Raw genomic sequence first — 17,401 nt, forward strand, 5'->3', positions numbered from 1 at the left:
TCTGTGCGATTTAAATCCTGCCCACCTGAAGCATGATTTCCCCTTTTTATAACCACACCTCCACACAAGGTTAGTGCTTTATTTTTTTATAACTCAGAAAACCACATTCTGTAGTCCTAAAAATGTATTACACTATATAATATCAAACTGAATATCCTTGAAAACTGGCCACATAAGAAAGCTATTGTCTGATTTTATTAATATTTTGTAATTTACCACATATACAATTTAAAATATTTTAATATTTTGACATGATATTCTTAAACTTACTGCAAAACACAACCCATCGCTTTTTAGTTTAATGTTACATAACATTTGCTTAAACCTATTAATAACAGATTTTGGACAGTAAATTAATATATGTTATTACAAATCCGTAACTTACCAGTATTAATAGCAATACGATACTAGCTTATTAAAACCTTGAGCCAATCAGAAAAGCTCTGCATGTCGAACAATGTGCTAACATATTAGATTTCTTTTTCCCTACCAGTGTTCTTCATAGACTATACTTAACATTAACTTTACACTACCTAATGCTAAAAAGAAGCAAGACTTGCTGTTAAGGTCTTCAAAATGCCTTAATATTTTAAGTGTTAAGAGACAAGTGGTAATAGAAATACAAAAAGAGATCAGATCGTTCCAAAACCCTGGTGGCTTATGAGTTCCATCTAAGGAGTTAAACATTATGATTCAATCCCAAGAACCATAATACCAAAATTGGTTTAAACAATTTAACACCTGGAAATGAAACCTGCAGGTTCCCTTCCATAATGAAAGACAGAGGATGAACATATTTAAAAAAATAGAGAAGTAGTGGAGTCATAAAATCATTTCAGTAGTTTAACAGCAGGTGAGCTTGTTCTTTTTGGTCACTCAGCATGAAGTCTGAAACAAAAGCAAGTCAAAATGTATCATCCTTCTCCTTCCTACATCCTTCTTTCACAATAACAGCAGCACAACACACACACAGAAGAAAATCCTACACACAGTTACACAGCCCAGAAGTAACACAGGGAGCACAAGTCTACCTTCGGGAAAGTGAAAGGACATTGCCCCCCTAGGGGGAAGATGTGTTTTTGACCTTTCCTTAATGTCATATGCCCTATTTTTGTTTTCTGTGTTGTTTTTTGGAGGTTCTAACAGTCTCAATTATTCAATCAGAAACTAGTTTAAATTGAACAGCAATTCATAATTTTGACTAAAAGCAAACGGAATTACTTCACCTAGATCTGAGAATCTGTGCTTAGCTTTTAATATTTTAGAATGAACTGCAGCAGCAATAAGAAACGGTATGCTTTTTGATGTGTTGACACCTGTCATTCTCAGGGTAAGATTTAAAACGATGGCCAGAAAGGGTGATTTCCCAAAGAACATTAAGACACCAGATCTGTCTGCAGAGCTGAAGATTCCCAGCTTATAGTCATGTTAGAGGTTTTTAAGACCCTCTGTTGTCACCTGCATCTGTGGTCCCATTGGACATGGAGGAGTTGAGAGACTCATTGGTGTCTGGTCTCTTCAGGCTCGTTCCTGTCCCACTGTGAGGCAAAGTAGCTTGAGTCATGAAAGAGCTGGAGAGACACAATGAACATGAGAAAGTTACAAACAAGAGGAGGTTATTCAACCCACCCAGACTGTCAAGCAGTTAGTAGCTTACTGATCTGAGGATCTCAGCCATGTTCCTTCAAGCTAGGGTTGGCTTGGCAATATTAGCTTGTATAAGTGCCTCCTGTCCTACGGTTTGAAATACCCTTCTATGTAGTTTCCACTTTTGTTCTCAGCCTGTGTTCCACTGTTTAATCTGAAGAACTTGACTGGGATAACTCTGTATCAGAGTGCAGTGTGCTCATACAGAAGCAAGATTATTTCAATTTGAAGACTGCCCATGAAGAAGGTGATTCAATGTGCAATGGAACTGAATGATTTTGCTTGCAACTCCACTGAACCAGTTACCATGCGATGGACAAGTTTCCCCTGCAGGGGGAGCTGTGTTCCCTTAGTTTTCTTAATGCTACAGAAACCATGATAACACCACAATCCCATCAGCCGTTTAAGCTTTTATGAGGATTACATTTCAGATCATCACATAATTTAAGCTCACAAAAAACTGTGGAGACTAAGAGATGGACTTACTCCATACAGTGCTTAGGAGAGGCACTGTTCTGATAGAATTCATCAGCATCATAGAACTCATCCTCGCTGCTGGAGTAGGAGAAATCCGGGACAGTGTTGGAAGAGAGGGTGACATGGCTGGGAGAGGTGACACTGCTGCTAGGAGCTGATGGGCCACTACCTAAAATAAGAAAATAACAATGACTTGATCATTTTGCTCACTCACAAAATTCTGCTCACTCTAAATCAAAATTCAGGCAACTACAACATTTCAAATGTTGTATCTTTACCACGTTAATGTACAGTCAATTGCTTTTTAGCCCTTTTTGTCCTGTTAGGACTTGAAAGTTCCACCAATAGAAAAAGTCCACTCTGCATTGTACTTCAAAGAGGAGGAAGATGATTTTCACTAAGCAATACACGATACTGCAAAATCAAGATGGACAGTGGCCAAAGTTCTTCTACCAAAGATGAGAATTGTGGTCAGCAATATATAAGCACAAATGTTTTCTTAGACAGAACACATGAAGGGTTAAAGAGCTCAGCAAAACACAACAACTTATGCAACTGGAATCTCTCCCTGAAATGGAGCTTTTATGCTGGTTAAAAACAAAAGGGAGTATTTCCTGCAGAAGCAGACTACTGCATACAGTCATGTGAAAATGAAAGTGCACTCTCTTTCAATTCAATGGTTTCAGGGCATAACTAATAATTGTCTGGTCCTCACCAACTTCTATAATTAGACAAATCTAGCCTCAGACAACACATAACAGATTTCACTATCTCATTATTTATTTAACAAAAAGTAAGCCAAAATGAAGAAACCATGTGGGAAAAATTAAATACACCATTACTGCTTCCATAGGAATTAAGAAAGTAATTAGCAGCCAGGTGCTGCTAATCAAATGCACTTGATTAGTTGATCATCAGGAAGTGTAACCACCTCTATAAATGCAGAACTTTTGGCAGTTTGGAGCATTCAGGTGTAAGTTAACACCATGCCAAGGAGAAAAGACTCAGAGAAGCAGTTGTTGCTGCTCATCAATATGGGAAGGATTATAGGGCCATTTCTAAACAATTTGAAATCCATCATTCTACAGTGAGAAGGATTATTTACAAATGGAGAACATTCAAGACAGTTGCCAATCTTCCCAGGCGTGGGCGTCCCAGCAAATTCACCCCAAGGTCAGACCGTATAATGCTCAGAGAAATCGCAAAGAACCCAAGAGCTACATCTAGGGATCTACAGGCCTCGGTTAACATGTTAAATGTTAAAGTTCATGACAGTACGATCAGAAAAACACTGAAAAAGTATGGCTTTCATGGAAGGGTAGCCAAGAGTAAGTCCCTTCTCTCCAAAAAAAAAAGAACATGGCAGCACGGCTTAGGTTAGCGAAGTTGCATCTGAACAAACTACAAGATTTCTGGAACAATGTCCTTTGGACAAATGAGACCAAAGTGGAGATGTTTGGCCATTATGCACAATGCCATGTATGGCAAAACCCAAACACAGCGTATCACCACAAACACCTCATACCAACCGTCAAGTACGGTGGTGGAGGGGTGATGATTTGGGCTTGTTTTGCAGCCACAGGACCTGGGCACCTTCCAGTCATTACGTCGACCATTAACTCCTCTTTATACCAAAGTATTCTAGAAACAAATATGAACCCATCTGTCTGACAGCTAAAGCTTGGCCAAAACTGGGTCATTCAACGGGACAACGATCCCAAGGATACCAGCAAATCTACAACTGAATGGCTGAAAAAGAAAAGAATCAAGGTGTTGGAATGGCCAAGTCAAAGTCCAGACCTCAATCCCATTGAAATGCTGTGGCAGGACCTTAAGAGAGCTGTGCATAAACAAATGCCCTCGAACATCAATGAACTGAAGCAATGTTGTACAAAAGAGTGGGCCAAAATTCCTCCAAAACAATGTGAGAGACTGATACAGTAAACCCATACAGAAAATGATTACTTCACGTTATTGCTGCTAAAGGTGGTTCTACAAGTTACTGAATCATGGGGTGTATTTAGTTTTTCACACATGGCTTCTGCATGTTGGCTTATTTTGTGTTAAATAAACAATGACATAGTGGAATCTGTTATGTGTTGTTTGTCACCTGAGGTTAGATTGACCTAAGTTTAGAACCTGGTAAGGACCAGATTATTTTTGATGTCCTGATATATAAAACCATAGAACTGATTTATTTTACACATGACTGTATATACCTTTGTAAGGAACAAAGAGCTTGTGCTCAACGAGCACCATCATTTGAAAATATCTGAAAATACCTTTAGCAGTGGAGGCTGAAGACAATTGGAAGAAACCTGCAAAAGTGATTTCTTTGTCTTTCCATCTGTCTCTACTTGCTTTTTATTCCAAAGTCATTTGAATTATGGGAATCAGCACTGTCATGCAGTCCTTACTGAACAGACCCATGACATGTTTACACTGGAAAAATTAAATTAGAAAACTAAATCTGGTTTCTCAGTCTGGAATACGAATTAAACCTTTTAAGAGTTTAAGAGTTAGTATTCCAGAATATGTGCATGTGTGTTACGCTGTAATGTGTGCAGTTAATAGTAAATGTCTGTAGTAGTTGTGCTACTTTAAGATCTCATTCCAGGTAACTTCATTTCTGAAGTACCAACAAACATTACATGTAAAAGCACCAGTTATACATATTATATTTATTATCTAATGAAATTTCCAATCTTTAGGAAGTATGGTGCACAGTTTTCAGACTCATGTACTTTCCATACCTTCCGTACCTTTCAAAGTGTTAAAACTGATTTTCTCATGGTGCAGTTTGTCGACTTGCAGAGCAACAATCACAGAAAACACAGTGAGGAGGTAACCAGATAGATCTTAAATTCACTCCAAATAAACACTAGACCGTTGTCCAAAACTACATTTAAGTGGGGGAAAAAAGTATTGTTGCTACGCCTTTGCTAAAGTTTTAAAAGTCACTAAGAAAAGGATAGTAAACGTGTCTTTTGACAAAAAAGAAACTCTGATACTATAAAATAAGCCTACCCAAAGTAAAAATAAATAACAGAAAAATGCTAATGCAACACAGCACAAAACGTTTACGTGCTCCAGGAGCAGACAATTTCTTTGTGGAAATGTACTGAAAGATAGCCATGTAATACTAAGGCTCTGGACTTCATGTCCCACATAAACAGACTCCAGACACCACCACCTACCATGTCGTCTGCAGCTCATTCAGCGTCTGAACAAAGTGGAAAATTGTGAGCACAGTTCGTTCTCTTCCACAGTATCACACTGTCTTCTCTAAGTAGTTATTTTTAACTCTTTCTGAAATATAGGCAGCTAGAGCAATGTCACAGGCTGTGGGAGGGTGTGAACAGGCCAGGGTGCCCAGTACCTGTGCTGTTGGGTGTGGGAGTCTGGAGGTTCCCCATCATTGTCCCCACAGTTCCCACCGCCAACGAAGATGGCCGCTGCTCTGCTTTGCACATCGGGGTGCCATCTGAAACAAAGAGAGGAACACCTCTAGCTCTATGTACTTATAAGAACCTGTCTGTAGCAGGCATAAAGGAAAGCAGGATACTACTGTTCTTTCAGATAGTGTCAAGCAAACCAGATCTGAAAAGCAAACATACCTCCCAGGTTACAATACTACTAGAGAAAGTAACTCTAAGTCACTGTTGAAATGTGGTGGCTGAATTACAAAATGTCTGATATTTTTATCTAGCAAGCAGATACAATCAATGTATCAATCTACAATCAATTATTGTGTAGAAAAAGAAAGCTGGTTGGATGTCAGATTTCTAGAACAAAACCAAAATCACAGATGGTTCACTCTGTTGTTTGAGTACACTTGCTTGAAACCAGGTTTTTCATGATTATCTGTGCTTTAAACTGTATAACCTTGTCTATAAACACTTAATATTTAATTACATGATCTGTTGTCTTATAATCTTAAGTTCACTGCATTGAAAATGTTAAGTTTTTCATTTTCAATAAAATGAACACTCAAAGCAAGCAGATTTCAGTCTGAAGCCCAGGTTAGGTAAAAGTCAGAAATGTGTATAACATGGTGTTTGATCATGAAAATAAGTTGAAAAATGTCTTTGTTAGATGTTCTCACAGTTAACTAGCATGTTATCTCATTTACCTTTTGTCACCAATTATTAGTATACAGGTGAGGGTCCACGATTACTATAAATATAGGGAGCTTGGGCAAAAGTTTGTAATTCCTCAATGAACATGGCAAAATTTGCTCAGTTAAGCAAGGAAAAAAGACAGTCCATAATTAAAATAAAGGTCAATCTTTACGTTCATTAGAGTCACAGGTCTGTGAAACCGACGACTAACTGCCCCTGAAATACAAGCTGAGCTCAATGCAACTAGAAGTACAGATGTTTCAACATCAACTGTTCAGAGGAGGTTGCGTGAAGCTAACCTCCAAGGTCCAGTTTCTGTGTTTTTTGGCCCAGGCAAGTCTCTTCCTCTTATTCTGCACTCTTAACAGTGTTATCTTTGCAGTAATTGCTCCTGGTAGGCCAGTTTCACACAGAAAGAGTGGAAGTGAAGTGAACAGGGCTTATTGCAGCATTGCACCTACTTCCTTCGCACTTCACAGAAGTAAACTTTCACAAATAATGATGCTTTTGTAATGTCTCTTCAGGGTCATTCAAAATATAATATGTAATTATTATAATTACTGTAATTATTCAAGCACAAATACACCATCATGCTAAAAAGAATACTCAGTCATTTGGTAATCAAATACATGTTTTCTGTTGATTTTAAAGAAATTCATTCCACTGGAATCTTAGTATCTCCCAGGTTCAGTTATTAGCGTTTAAGACTGAAAACTCCTTGTAATGAATGTTTCTTCATGGATCAACCCTTGGAATAGACTTGTGCATTTCTAGCATTATAATGTCTTGAATGAACATACAGTACCAGTCGAAAGTTTGAGTACACCTCCTTGAAACCAGGTTTTTCATGATTATCTGTGCTTTAAACTGTATAAACTTATCTAAAAACTTCCACTCTTTCTGCTCTGAGAATTTCTAAGGTAGCATGGCGATTCTTAGAAGCCACATAATACACAAAAACTAGAAATGTAATTTAATACAAATCTTTAATTCCTTTAAACACATATATAACTACCATGCAGCAGGGACATTTAACAGTGCTTGGGACCGACAGGACAGACGCAGACCGACTCAAATGTAAGTGCAGCACGGAATGACGGATGGAAGACACAGATATCAGTTTCCCACGAAACACAGAGTGCAGCCTTCCTTCTCCTTGTGTTCCTGCCTCACATAATGTACAAACACATTCCCTTCCGATATATGGCTTTCACACTGAAAATGTCACAGGATTGGAAATGCTCAAGTCAATGTTGTGCTTACCATTTCTCACAGCTTACTGGATAGGGCAGAGATAAAAGTAATTTTTTAAACCTTCAAAAAGTGTTTTCAGGTGTGAAGATTTTCTAATAGACAAAAAACAACTCACTGCAGACCAAAAGCACCAGGAAGAGTGTATATTATGAATCTGTGAGACTGTCTGTGAAACTAGCAGTTTCATTTTAATATTAGAGCAGGAGGCCACAGCCCTACCCTGAAACCCCAGTACTCACCAGGGCAAGCTCTATTATTTCCCTCACTATCAGATGTTAGAACAGGGCTGTTGCCACACAGGACATCGTGTGATTGCACATTCAGGTCACACAACCTCACGCTAATGACACTTTGATAAAGTCCTTTAAAGTTAAAATGGCCCTTGGCTTGGTCTGACTGCAGACAAGAGGACAAAGACATCATTAGTAAGCAGATCCTTAGGATTTGTTGTTACAGATGAAAAATAAAATCACATCAGCAAAGGAGAATCGCATCTGGGGAAGGAGATGCAAAAAATTCTCTCTTTGTTCTGTACATCATATCATAACACTGTTAATAACGCAAGATGGGAATGCATTCTGTACACAAAGAGAAAAAGCAGGTCACTGTATAATCAGGTTCAGTATCACACTAAAAAGAGCACCCTCAAACAAAGGTATACAAGCCCAGTTTTCCCACAGCACTTATGTGTCCACTGTGTAAATTGCAGCCTTCCACATGTATGTCTCAGGCAATGCAGAGTCTGCTATATCTCTAAAACAGGCAGACCCAATATGGTACCGGCACCATATTTTACACTAACAGGAAGAAAATGTTTGATTATAGGCTGACATACCTTAAAAGCTACTATTCTGTAACTTTTTTTCTGAGGCTAAAAGTGTAACTTTCACATAAAAACAGAAGAAAGATTACAAATCCAATCAGGCCATATTGCCTATTATCTTACTGATTCAATGATCTTGTCCAGATACAGTATTTCATAATGATCTTTACAGACACACGTTTTTTAAAAAATCTGTTTTTCTTTACTCCCAGGTTTTATAAAGGCAAAACATATAAATACAATATACATAAATATGCAACATTAGGAATGGAAAACACGTCAGCAGTTAACATATTTATATATAATTATGGGTGGAACAAACTACCTTTTGTAATTAACACTAAGGTTAGGGGTATGGTTCATGCTATGTTATGTATTAGGGCATTGTTGCCAGCATAATTAATATTTTATTCTTGGAGTAGATTGTAAGCCATATACTAGCTCTGTATAAGTGGCACAGACACTCAATTAATGACGGATAACCACTGTGTAAAGCATAGATAGGTATTTATTACCTTGTGTCATCAATAAAGACTGTTTTATTATTCTGATCTAGTTTCACCAAAGCCTGGTATTTGAAGTGTTAACAAGCCACAGTTCAGAGGTTAGCCACCTCCCCAATACGATCTGCTAATGGTGAAGCACATGCCTTGTTCTTAAAAATTGATTTTCTTATTATCTGACTGGGAAACAGTTCAACACGGATTGACCTACATGTCAGATACTTGCTAAAATGATGTTCCAAACCTGTACACAGGGATGTTTTAAGTTCACACAGAGCATACTGCCATGGTAGTGGATATGTCACATCAGAGGAGGGAAATGAGATGCTGTCACATTCTAATGGTTTTAAGGCCATTTTAAAATCAATGCAAGTGCAGTTTTGGAGAAGAGGCCTGCGAAGCTCACAGACATCTGAGCTGAACCATTAGTTTTCTAGGCATTCAGACTCAGCAATCTGTTGTGCTCACTTTGTTTTTGTCAATAGCTGCTGCTGGAATAAATGATGTCTGGTGCTCTAGGAGCTAGTCCCAACTGCTTTAAAGGGATCAGTAAACAGGAAACAGACAGGCTTTAAAAAATATGGGAAGGTGATGCACTACAAAATATGATTGTTATGCTGGTGAATAACTTGTTTCCAACGCTTGGCTTACCACAATCAAAACTTTCAGCTATATGATTATTTTGACAGGAGCTGTGAGTGGTTGTGTCACAAAAGCAAAACAAAAAAATAAAAAAAAAACGTTTATTTCCATTACATTTCTAGATATGTTTAAATGACTTTATATTTACATGCACAAGCACAAACTTTCTAGAATAAAAAACAAAAAAAGATTGAACACCCTGGTTTTTTAAACAATTGTATTAATGTATCATCAATCCCAAAAACTGGGAGACAGAACCAGCGAGTCAGGTCAAGACCTTTTAGAAACACGTGGAAACCATATTTAATTTTAAAGAAAATGTCTGAAGCACTTAATGTTTAGTATATTTTATGTCTCTACCTTTCAGTTGAGTTTCACTGTGAAAGCCAAAACTGCACAAAAAGTTACATGAAAATTCAGTTTTACTCCACTGTTGTTGACTATTTGTCTGGGTTCCTTTTCTACTTGTCTCTTTTCACATAAAATTCACTTATTTTGTTACTACAGAGATCTCAGCTACCCCTACCAAAGTACTCAAGGGACTACCAAGCAGAGAGATACACTCACCTACAAGAGAGAAGTACTAATGAGCTCATTATTCAATCAAGAAAGGATCTATTCAATCTATTAAATAAACAAAAAAATCCACTGCCAGATTAATATTCAGTAAATGTGATTGTAAAATTGGGAAAAAAAAAGATGCATATAAAAAATTGATAAATTACGTGCTGCTGCTCAAGATTCTGGAAGCTTCCTCATTGAATAAGTCTGTATTTAATATAAACTAAATATTTAGTTATAAACTGTGTTAGACAAGCCCAAATAACAACCTCGAGACATTATACTATTTATAAATCACCTGTTTGACATTTAATGGGAAAACGCACTACCCTCCTTGTCAATACATCGGTCTCCCTAGCCCTCTACAGCGCTAGAAATAAAATACAAGAACTGACCATATCAAAATAATTGAGATCGCTTATGCCCTCATCATGATCTTCTGTTTGGGACTGCATGTTAGTGTGAATGCAAGCTCTGATGATCTGGGCCATCCTTATTCAAAACTATTCTAATTAAAAGCACATATTTCAACATTTCAAGGATGTCAGTTATTCCAGATTGAAGGCATGTTTGTGATCCTAAAGGTCACATACCTGTTGGAAGGGCAGTCTGAGTCGGCATGGCGCTGATTATAGATGATTCCAGAGGGTTAGGCTGGTAAATTCCATCCACGGGGTTAATAGTACTCTAGAAAATGGAAACACATTAACAGATAACTCATGACTGATGCACTGTTCTAAAAAAATAAACAGATAATGTGGTCTTAATACTACTGAGAAATATCCTGCATAACTAGAAAAAAGTTTTTTGCCTAGAGCACTAATGCAGCTGAGGTGGTCTAAAACCTCATACATTTTTAACCCTATTCTCATGGTAAAGGCTGTAGTAGCAAAAACTCTAAACAATATGCAAATATACAAGGCTATTCATATTGATGTCACAGTTATCATCACTTCAAACTGAGTGTTAAGTGAATATGCTGGATAAACATTCATGACTACCAAACCTTTAATCCTAGCAATTCCCTGTAGCTTTTGGTTTTCTTTGCTGTGATCCTGTCCCTATTGGTTACTGAGCTTTTCAGGTTACTCATTTTGGATCAACTGCTCTGAGAGTTTAAAGGTGAGCCATTATTTTACAGAGCTGTCTACAGTATAAAAACAAAATGCTGCACACACTCTGATCAGAAGTTGACCCGAAAGTGCGTACCCAAGTGAATTGAGCACATGAAAGAAGATTGAAAGCATGCATAAGAAGATATGAAACGGATCAGAAATTAAGTGCTAAAAAGTATGAACTATATAAGACAAATATGACAGCTTCTCTTTTAAGAAATGTTAATGTTTGTTATAGGCTATTTAAACAGCTATGTAGAAATGAGAAATACAAGTTGGCATTTAGCCCCCCATTTTGAAATATAATGAGAAATGTTTCAGGGTTGAGATTGATTTTAAGCTTAAAATGTCATTTTAGAAGTTAAGACCTACAGTTTTTTATGGCATTAATTTGTGCTTCTTGGCACCTTTGATACCCACTCTCTGCCTGAATCTTAATGAAGTAGGAATGCTCACTCTAGAGAAAGATGCACCTTATTTTTGCATGTAAACAGATTTATATGCAACATAGTGCCAAAGCCTCTTAGGTTGCACTACATTTCCATATTAAAAATCATAGCATGTATCTACCAATGAGCAGCTTTCACTATTGCCCATCGATCCTGCAACAACTCAACCCGAACAAGAAAGAGACAAATTGTTTATGTTTTCTACCACCAAGTCTGAAGAGCCTGAATTCACAGGATAACAATTAAGCAGGTCGTGGAGTACGTACTTCTGAGAAAGACTTAGGTGTTTATGTTGATAATTAGGGGAGGCAATTATAAAGGCAAACAAAAGTTAATATATAAACCCAGAGAATTTAAACCGATCCCTTATTAAATATGTAGAATGTATAATGTACTAGAATGGCCTAATTTAGAATATAGTGTACAGTTCTGATTGCCATGATTTGAAACGATTTTGCTGCTCTGCAATAACTGCAGAGAAGAGCAATCAATAAAGCTGAAGGAAATTAACCTTTTTGGTTTTGAACAAGGAAAACTACAAGGGCACATGATATTCAGAATTATTAAGTGAAGTGACGAAGTCAGTCTGGTATATTTCTTCAGAACAAACAGTGAAACACGAACCAGAGGAAGCAAACAATGTGGAAATACATTTAAAACTAAGAAACAGTGGAAATTCTTTACATTGGGGGTTGAGGAAGTATGAAACAAGCTACCTAGACTTGTGTTTGAAGTTAAGATCCCATTTTTTAGAAACAACTGGATTCCCCTTGTATGTAACATTTCTTATGTTCTTATATGTTTGTATATCTTGTACTGGGAGAAACATAATCAGAAGAACTGTTACTGTACATCTCACGTATTCATTAACCATCAAAAAAGACTACTTTTAGGAAAACAGGAAAACTATGTATGACCACAGATTGTGAAGGACACAATACTTTGCACTCACAAAATAAATGTTTTAATTCACTCATATGCCCATGATATAAAGTAGTGTTTGCAGTGACCAATATCACTAGCAGGCGTAATTATGAAAAATAAGGTATCGAGAAAACATTTGAGAAAGGGAAAAATAGCTCATAGCAGTCACCCATTTCTCATTTTTATTTTCTTTTTGATACTTCAACAGTATCTGAAGCACTGCACACTTCAAATGGGATTTTTTAATATTTTCTCCAGTAGAACAAAATCCATTTACCAATTCAAGCAATACTTTGGACATTTCAAAACCAATTTTAATTTTGATTTTGCATACCATGTGCCCACCAAGATGTTAACAAATGTGTAATTTACAGCAAATGTTTGATGATAATCTTTGGTGTACTGGATCAAACAGCTGCTGCTTTTTGTGAAGACAATAACCTTGTATAAACCAGTACGTAGTTAATTAGATTTTACATTTTATATAGCTTGGTTTCATGATGACAATCATATCAAAGTTAAAAATACAGTAGAAATGATCCACTTGAACCCCCAATTATAATTCGGGGAAAAAGCGTGAACAAAAAACAAGAGGTCTATAGCTGTACACAGAAAGGCAACCTATAAAAACACCCTCTGCCAGCACCAGCTACAGGACTTATTTTTATGATGTCTGAAAATTTACCATCTGCCTCAAAACGACACTGATATGGATTTTTTTTAAATACACCCTGAACAGGATGCCAGTCCACCTCAGGCTACTCAGATCACTCCTGCAATATTCATATTGCTTGCCAATATTTCAGTGTTATTAGTAGTATAGGTTACGTTATTCCTACACTAACTGTGCTCTGGTACACCCCTGTTTAGTATTCTTTTAAAAACGAAGGAATGATCTAGAGAAGCTAAATGAATTCAAACTAAAATGATGGGCATTAAAAAAGTTGAATACTTAAATATGGTACAGCTGGTGCACTTGAAACAAGCTTGATAGCTGTTTTAATGGTAGGAGCTAGAATATTGGGGCAGTCTTGTGATTAGTGCACAAAAACAGGAAAGCAGTGTGATGCAGCGTGTTAGAGCAAAGTAAGGCACACTGTTCATAGCGAAGATATGGTGTTGCAAAAGTCTTGATTAGTTAAAAGCAGAAGGTTTGAATTTCAGCACCAAAGCAACTCCAAAGGTTAAATTAGCAATGCAAATCACATCCCATAAGTAGTGATTAGGCACTATGCCTATTTTTTATTTCTGCTGTTTTCATTTTGTTTTCAGATTTGTTTTCTGATGACAAAGCAGATTTTATATCACAGACGAAAAAGCTTCTGTGACTTGCTGGAAACATTATAGAAAATATCTAACAAACAAATATGCATAATATGCACAGGTTTCGTACAGTTCAGGGTATGTAGGTGGCTATGAGTGTTACTGGCTTAGTGGTTTAGAGACAAGGTTCTTAAACTACCTGTAATCTAGCCAACCAAGCTGCCAGAATGCAAGATAAAACAGCCTAGTGCTTGTTAAAAAGAAAAATGCGATGCTGTCCACAAAAAAACAGAATGACGGGAGAATAAACTTGCTGCATCTAGAAGGCAAGGAAGACTGCAGATTGGACAAAGATGGACAAACCATTTCTTGCAATTGTTACAGGGGAAACCTGAACCTGAAATGTAAGGCACTTCAAGGAAAAGGAGGAAACAGTACAAGGCCAGTGAATGAGAGAAGGGAGATAGAAGAGAAATGTCAGAAGAAAATAGAAGAGGGTCAGCATTACAAATAGCAAAAAAAGACATGCCCTCTATTATAGCTGATTGATTTGATTCATTTTTCAAATTAGTTGGGAAAAAAAAAGAGGAGAGAGGTCTTTATTTTTAGCGTTTAGGTAATATCGAGACTTACTATCAGTCCGTTTGCGTGCTGCTGTTCGTTACTTTGATCCTTAAAATTTTGAAAAGAAAACATTATTTTAAGCAATATATCCAGCTTCACATGTTAGATGAGACCTGAGATGTATGCAAAACAAAGCTAATTTTGCTCTGATTATGAAAGGAGTGATGACAGAGTGGGTTAATTATTTAATTAATTAAATCTGAGCAGGAATTTCACAGGTCACAGATAAAAGAGGTTGTGTGAATCCCAGGATTTAGACCAGGGAACACTCAACCAGAAGCATAACCGTAGTAGGCAAGTGTCCTGTAATGCACAATCTTGAAATATGTAAATTTGACACTTATCTCAGTGGACTCTACACGGTACGCTTAACATGTTTACCCTAGTAAGCTCACTTTCATGGAAAAGGTTAGAGTCCTTGAAACTCATAAAATGTAAGGCGCAGTAAGAAAAGAACATCACTTAGAGATAGATCACATCGCACAAAACAACTAGTGCTAATATCTGGATTCAGAATAAAAAAACAAGTACTTCTGTAAAAAAAGGTATTAAATACTTACCGTCTTCTATCCCCGACGACGTGAGAAATTTAAATAATAACATGTGCCCAATTCTCTTTTTTTCACGTAAGAAAGACAGAAACATGACAGATTTCCTACGAAAGGCTTTGGGAATTTCTCTTAGGGACTTTTTTTTAAAAAAAAACTTTTAAAGGGTTGAGGTCAACATCCCTATAGTGTTAGTCCTTTACAAACGCAAGTCTAAAACCAAAAAGGGGATGTGGGAATCCTGAGACCTGAGGCAAAAATTCTATTACATCAAACCTGTTTTCCTATTAAAAAACGAACTGGTCCTTCAATATTACATAGAACAATCATTCTAAGCAAAGGCAAGACGGATAAGTCCAGCAGCCACAGAGAAAGGAGGGCTGCATGATGATTAAATTGAGCCAAAGTGTCAGAGACAATAGCAATAATGAAGTCTGAAAAGTGAATTTTAGAACAAATTTCTATGGCAGTATAATCTAGAAATAACAGTTTAGAAAAACAGAAAAAACAGTTCAAACACAGATTTGTTGCTGATTCAGTGAGGGTTAGTTTTGATACGATCATAAGTCTAAATATAAACTTCATTTTTTCTTATCCGTTCCATTTCATTAAAATGACAAATGAATTAGAAATCTCTTGTATCAGTAAATATGCTATCGCAGATCTATATGACAAGCAAAAGTATTTCTGCAGTACAGTTTCTAGAAATTTCTAGACAGAAACTGAAGTGAAAAGTTTAGTATAAATTATATTTCCTACTGCTCCACTGGTGGTGTTTTTATTATTTTAAAAACATCCTACTGTTATCCTTACTTAATCCAACAAAGTTTCTTACTGTTTAAGACAAAGAATGGCCAAAGAAACATTTGTGGAGCACAATTATCCTACAGATCTTAAGAGGCTGAGATAATCACCTCAGCTTGATTAGTATTAAGCACTTTGGAGTATTTTCTGTTTTATTTTCTATAATAAGAAAAAAAAAACACAAATGATTGGTTTTTATTGACTTTAAAAATCTTCATCGTCTGTTCTATGTAACTGATTTGTCAGAATAGTATGCCTCCTTTTCATGTGACACTGAGACACCAGATTTTATCTGCCCTATTTCCATTAAAGCTGACTTCTTGGAATCAATGTTGGGTTCTAGGCTGACTGGAAAATTATTTCCTTATGCTAAAATAATAATACAAGCAAAGGCTGTTATATCTGTTTAATAATTCATGTTGAAAATACTCGGACATTAAATATTATTTCTGGATTACCTTTATTCTGGATTTATATTTTTGTCTTTTTCATGAAGATGTAATAATACCCTCAAAATAAATGTATTTGGCTTCAATATAGACCTGTTTCTCAGGAGAGAATCTGATATACTTAAAAAAAACATCCTCCACTGAACAAGTATCCTCAAATCCAAGAAAACAGGCAGTTTTCAGGAAATACAGTTTTAAGACACTTTTGGAGGTGATATTAATTAGGGATTTTCTAAAAAATATATATATATTCTAGGACTTTAGAAAGGGATTACCTTAGCAATCTGCAGCAATACTATACAATGCTTGATGGATTCTACCATACTCTGAAAAATAAAACAAAAATGTGTGTTAGTTAAAACAGAAGACTCCTAAAACTGCATCTAAGGGTTGATACTGGTAGGAAAAAATGATATACTCACACAAGTTGTTTCCTTGAGATTTTCAATTTTCTGTAAAATAAAAACGATGGTGAACAAAAGCTGAACAAAAACTGTTTCCTCAATAACTGCTAAAAATGTTAATTTAAAGGAATGTTTGTCATGCTCAAATGAGGTCAACAAGTATGTAAACAACACCAAAGATATATATTTGATATAATATATATATTCTTACATTTATATATGTATTATAGTTTGCGTTCTTTTTATTCTGTAATATGAGCTAGCTTTACGAGAAAAACACATAGGATGTTTAAAGTAAAAATGTAAGATCTGATGTTGGAAAGTTCACTATAATCACAATGAAGTGACAAGACGTAAGCTCAACCTGAATTGAAGGGGGTAAGGGGACTACACCCAGGATCCACACTACTTTAGACACTCTAGGGACACCAAATCACCCTACAAAGTCCTAATGAAGATTAAACAGGTGCTTCATACAAGTTAATTAGCCTTTATTAGGACTGCATTTCAATTCTGAGACACTGAAATGAAATAACCAGTAGTGTGGGAGAATGAATGTCCATAATTCTTCAATAATCTAACACTTATATCCATAGGAAATATGTACACTTTAGCGGTTAGTTTAATGATGGCTGGATTGTAACAATGACAATGAGTCGGCTGCTACATGTATGTGCTCTTACACACAGCAGTCAGCACAATTTGATCTGATTCACTTATGGAGTCCACATTTTAGATACTTATCCACACAGATATTTCTCTCAGGACTAAATGCTTTATCATTGATCATATG

The 17,401-nt window shown here is 36.4% G+C and overlaps 1 protein-coding gene across 4 annotated transcripts in view; it reads right to left on the reverse strand.

The window, feature by feature from the left end:
* The window catches only part of osbpl9 (oxysterol binding protein-like 9), a 66,697-nt gene that overhangs the window by 11,832 nt on the left and 37,464 nt on the right, over positions 1-17,401 (reverse strand). For 2 of the 4 annotated variants that reach the window (XM_088927245.1, XM_088927248.1), the window contains 7 exons: positions 16,627-16,656; positions 16,480-16,530; positions 14,413-14,451; positions 10,622-10,715; positions 5,504-5,608; positions 2,134-2,293; positions 1,459-1,571 (listed from right to left, as the gene is read on the reverse strand). In XM_088927245.1, coding sequence (XP_088783371.1) covers positions 1,459-1,571; positions 2,134-2,293; positions 5,504-5,608; positions 10,622-10,715; positions 14,413-14,451; positions 16,480-16,530; positions 16,627-16,656 — 592 coding nt within the window. The remainder of the gene's footprint in view (positions 1-1,458; positions 1,572-2,133; positions 2,294-5,503; positions 5,609-10,621; positions 10,716-14,412; positions 14,452-16,479; positions 16,531-16,626; positions 16,657-17,401) is intronic. The other 2 variants (XM_088927247.1, XM_088927249.1) reach the window with 1 other exon arrangement.

Source organism: Atractosteus spatula, chromosome 11, assembly GCF_055471065.1.
Source record: "Atractosteus spatula isolate fAtrSpa1 chromosome 11, fAtrSpa1.hap1, whole genome shotgun sequence".
Classification (NCBI taxonomy): Eukaryota; Metazoa; Chordata; class Actinopteri; order Semionotiformes; family Lepisosteidae; genus Atractosteus; species Atractosteus spatula.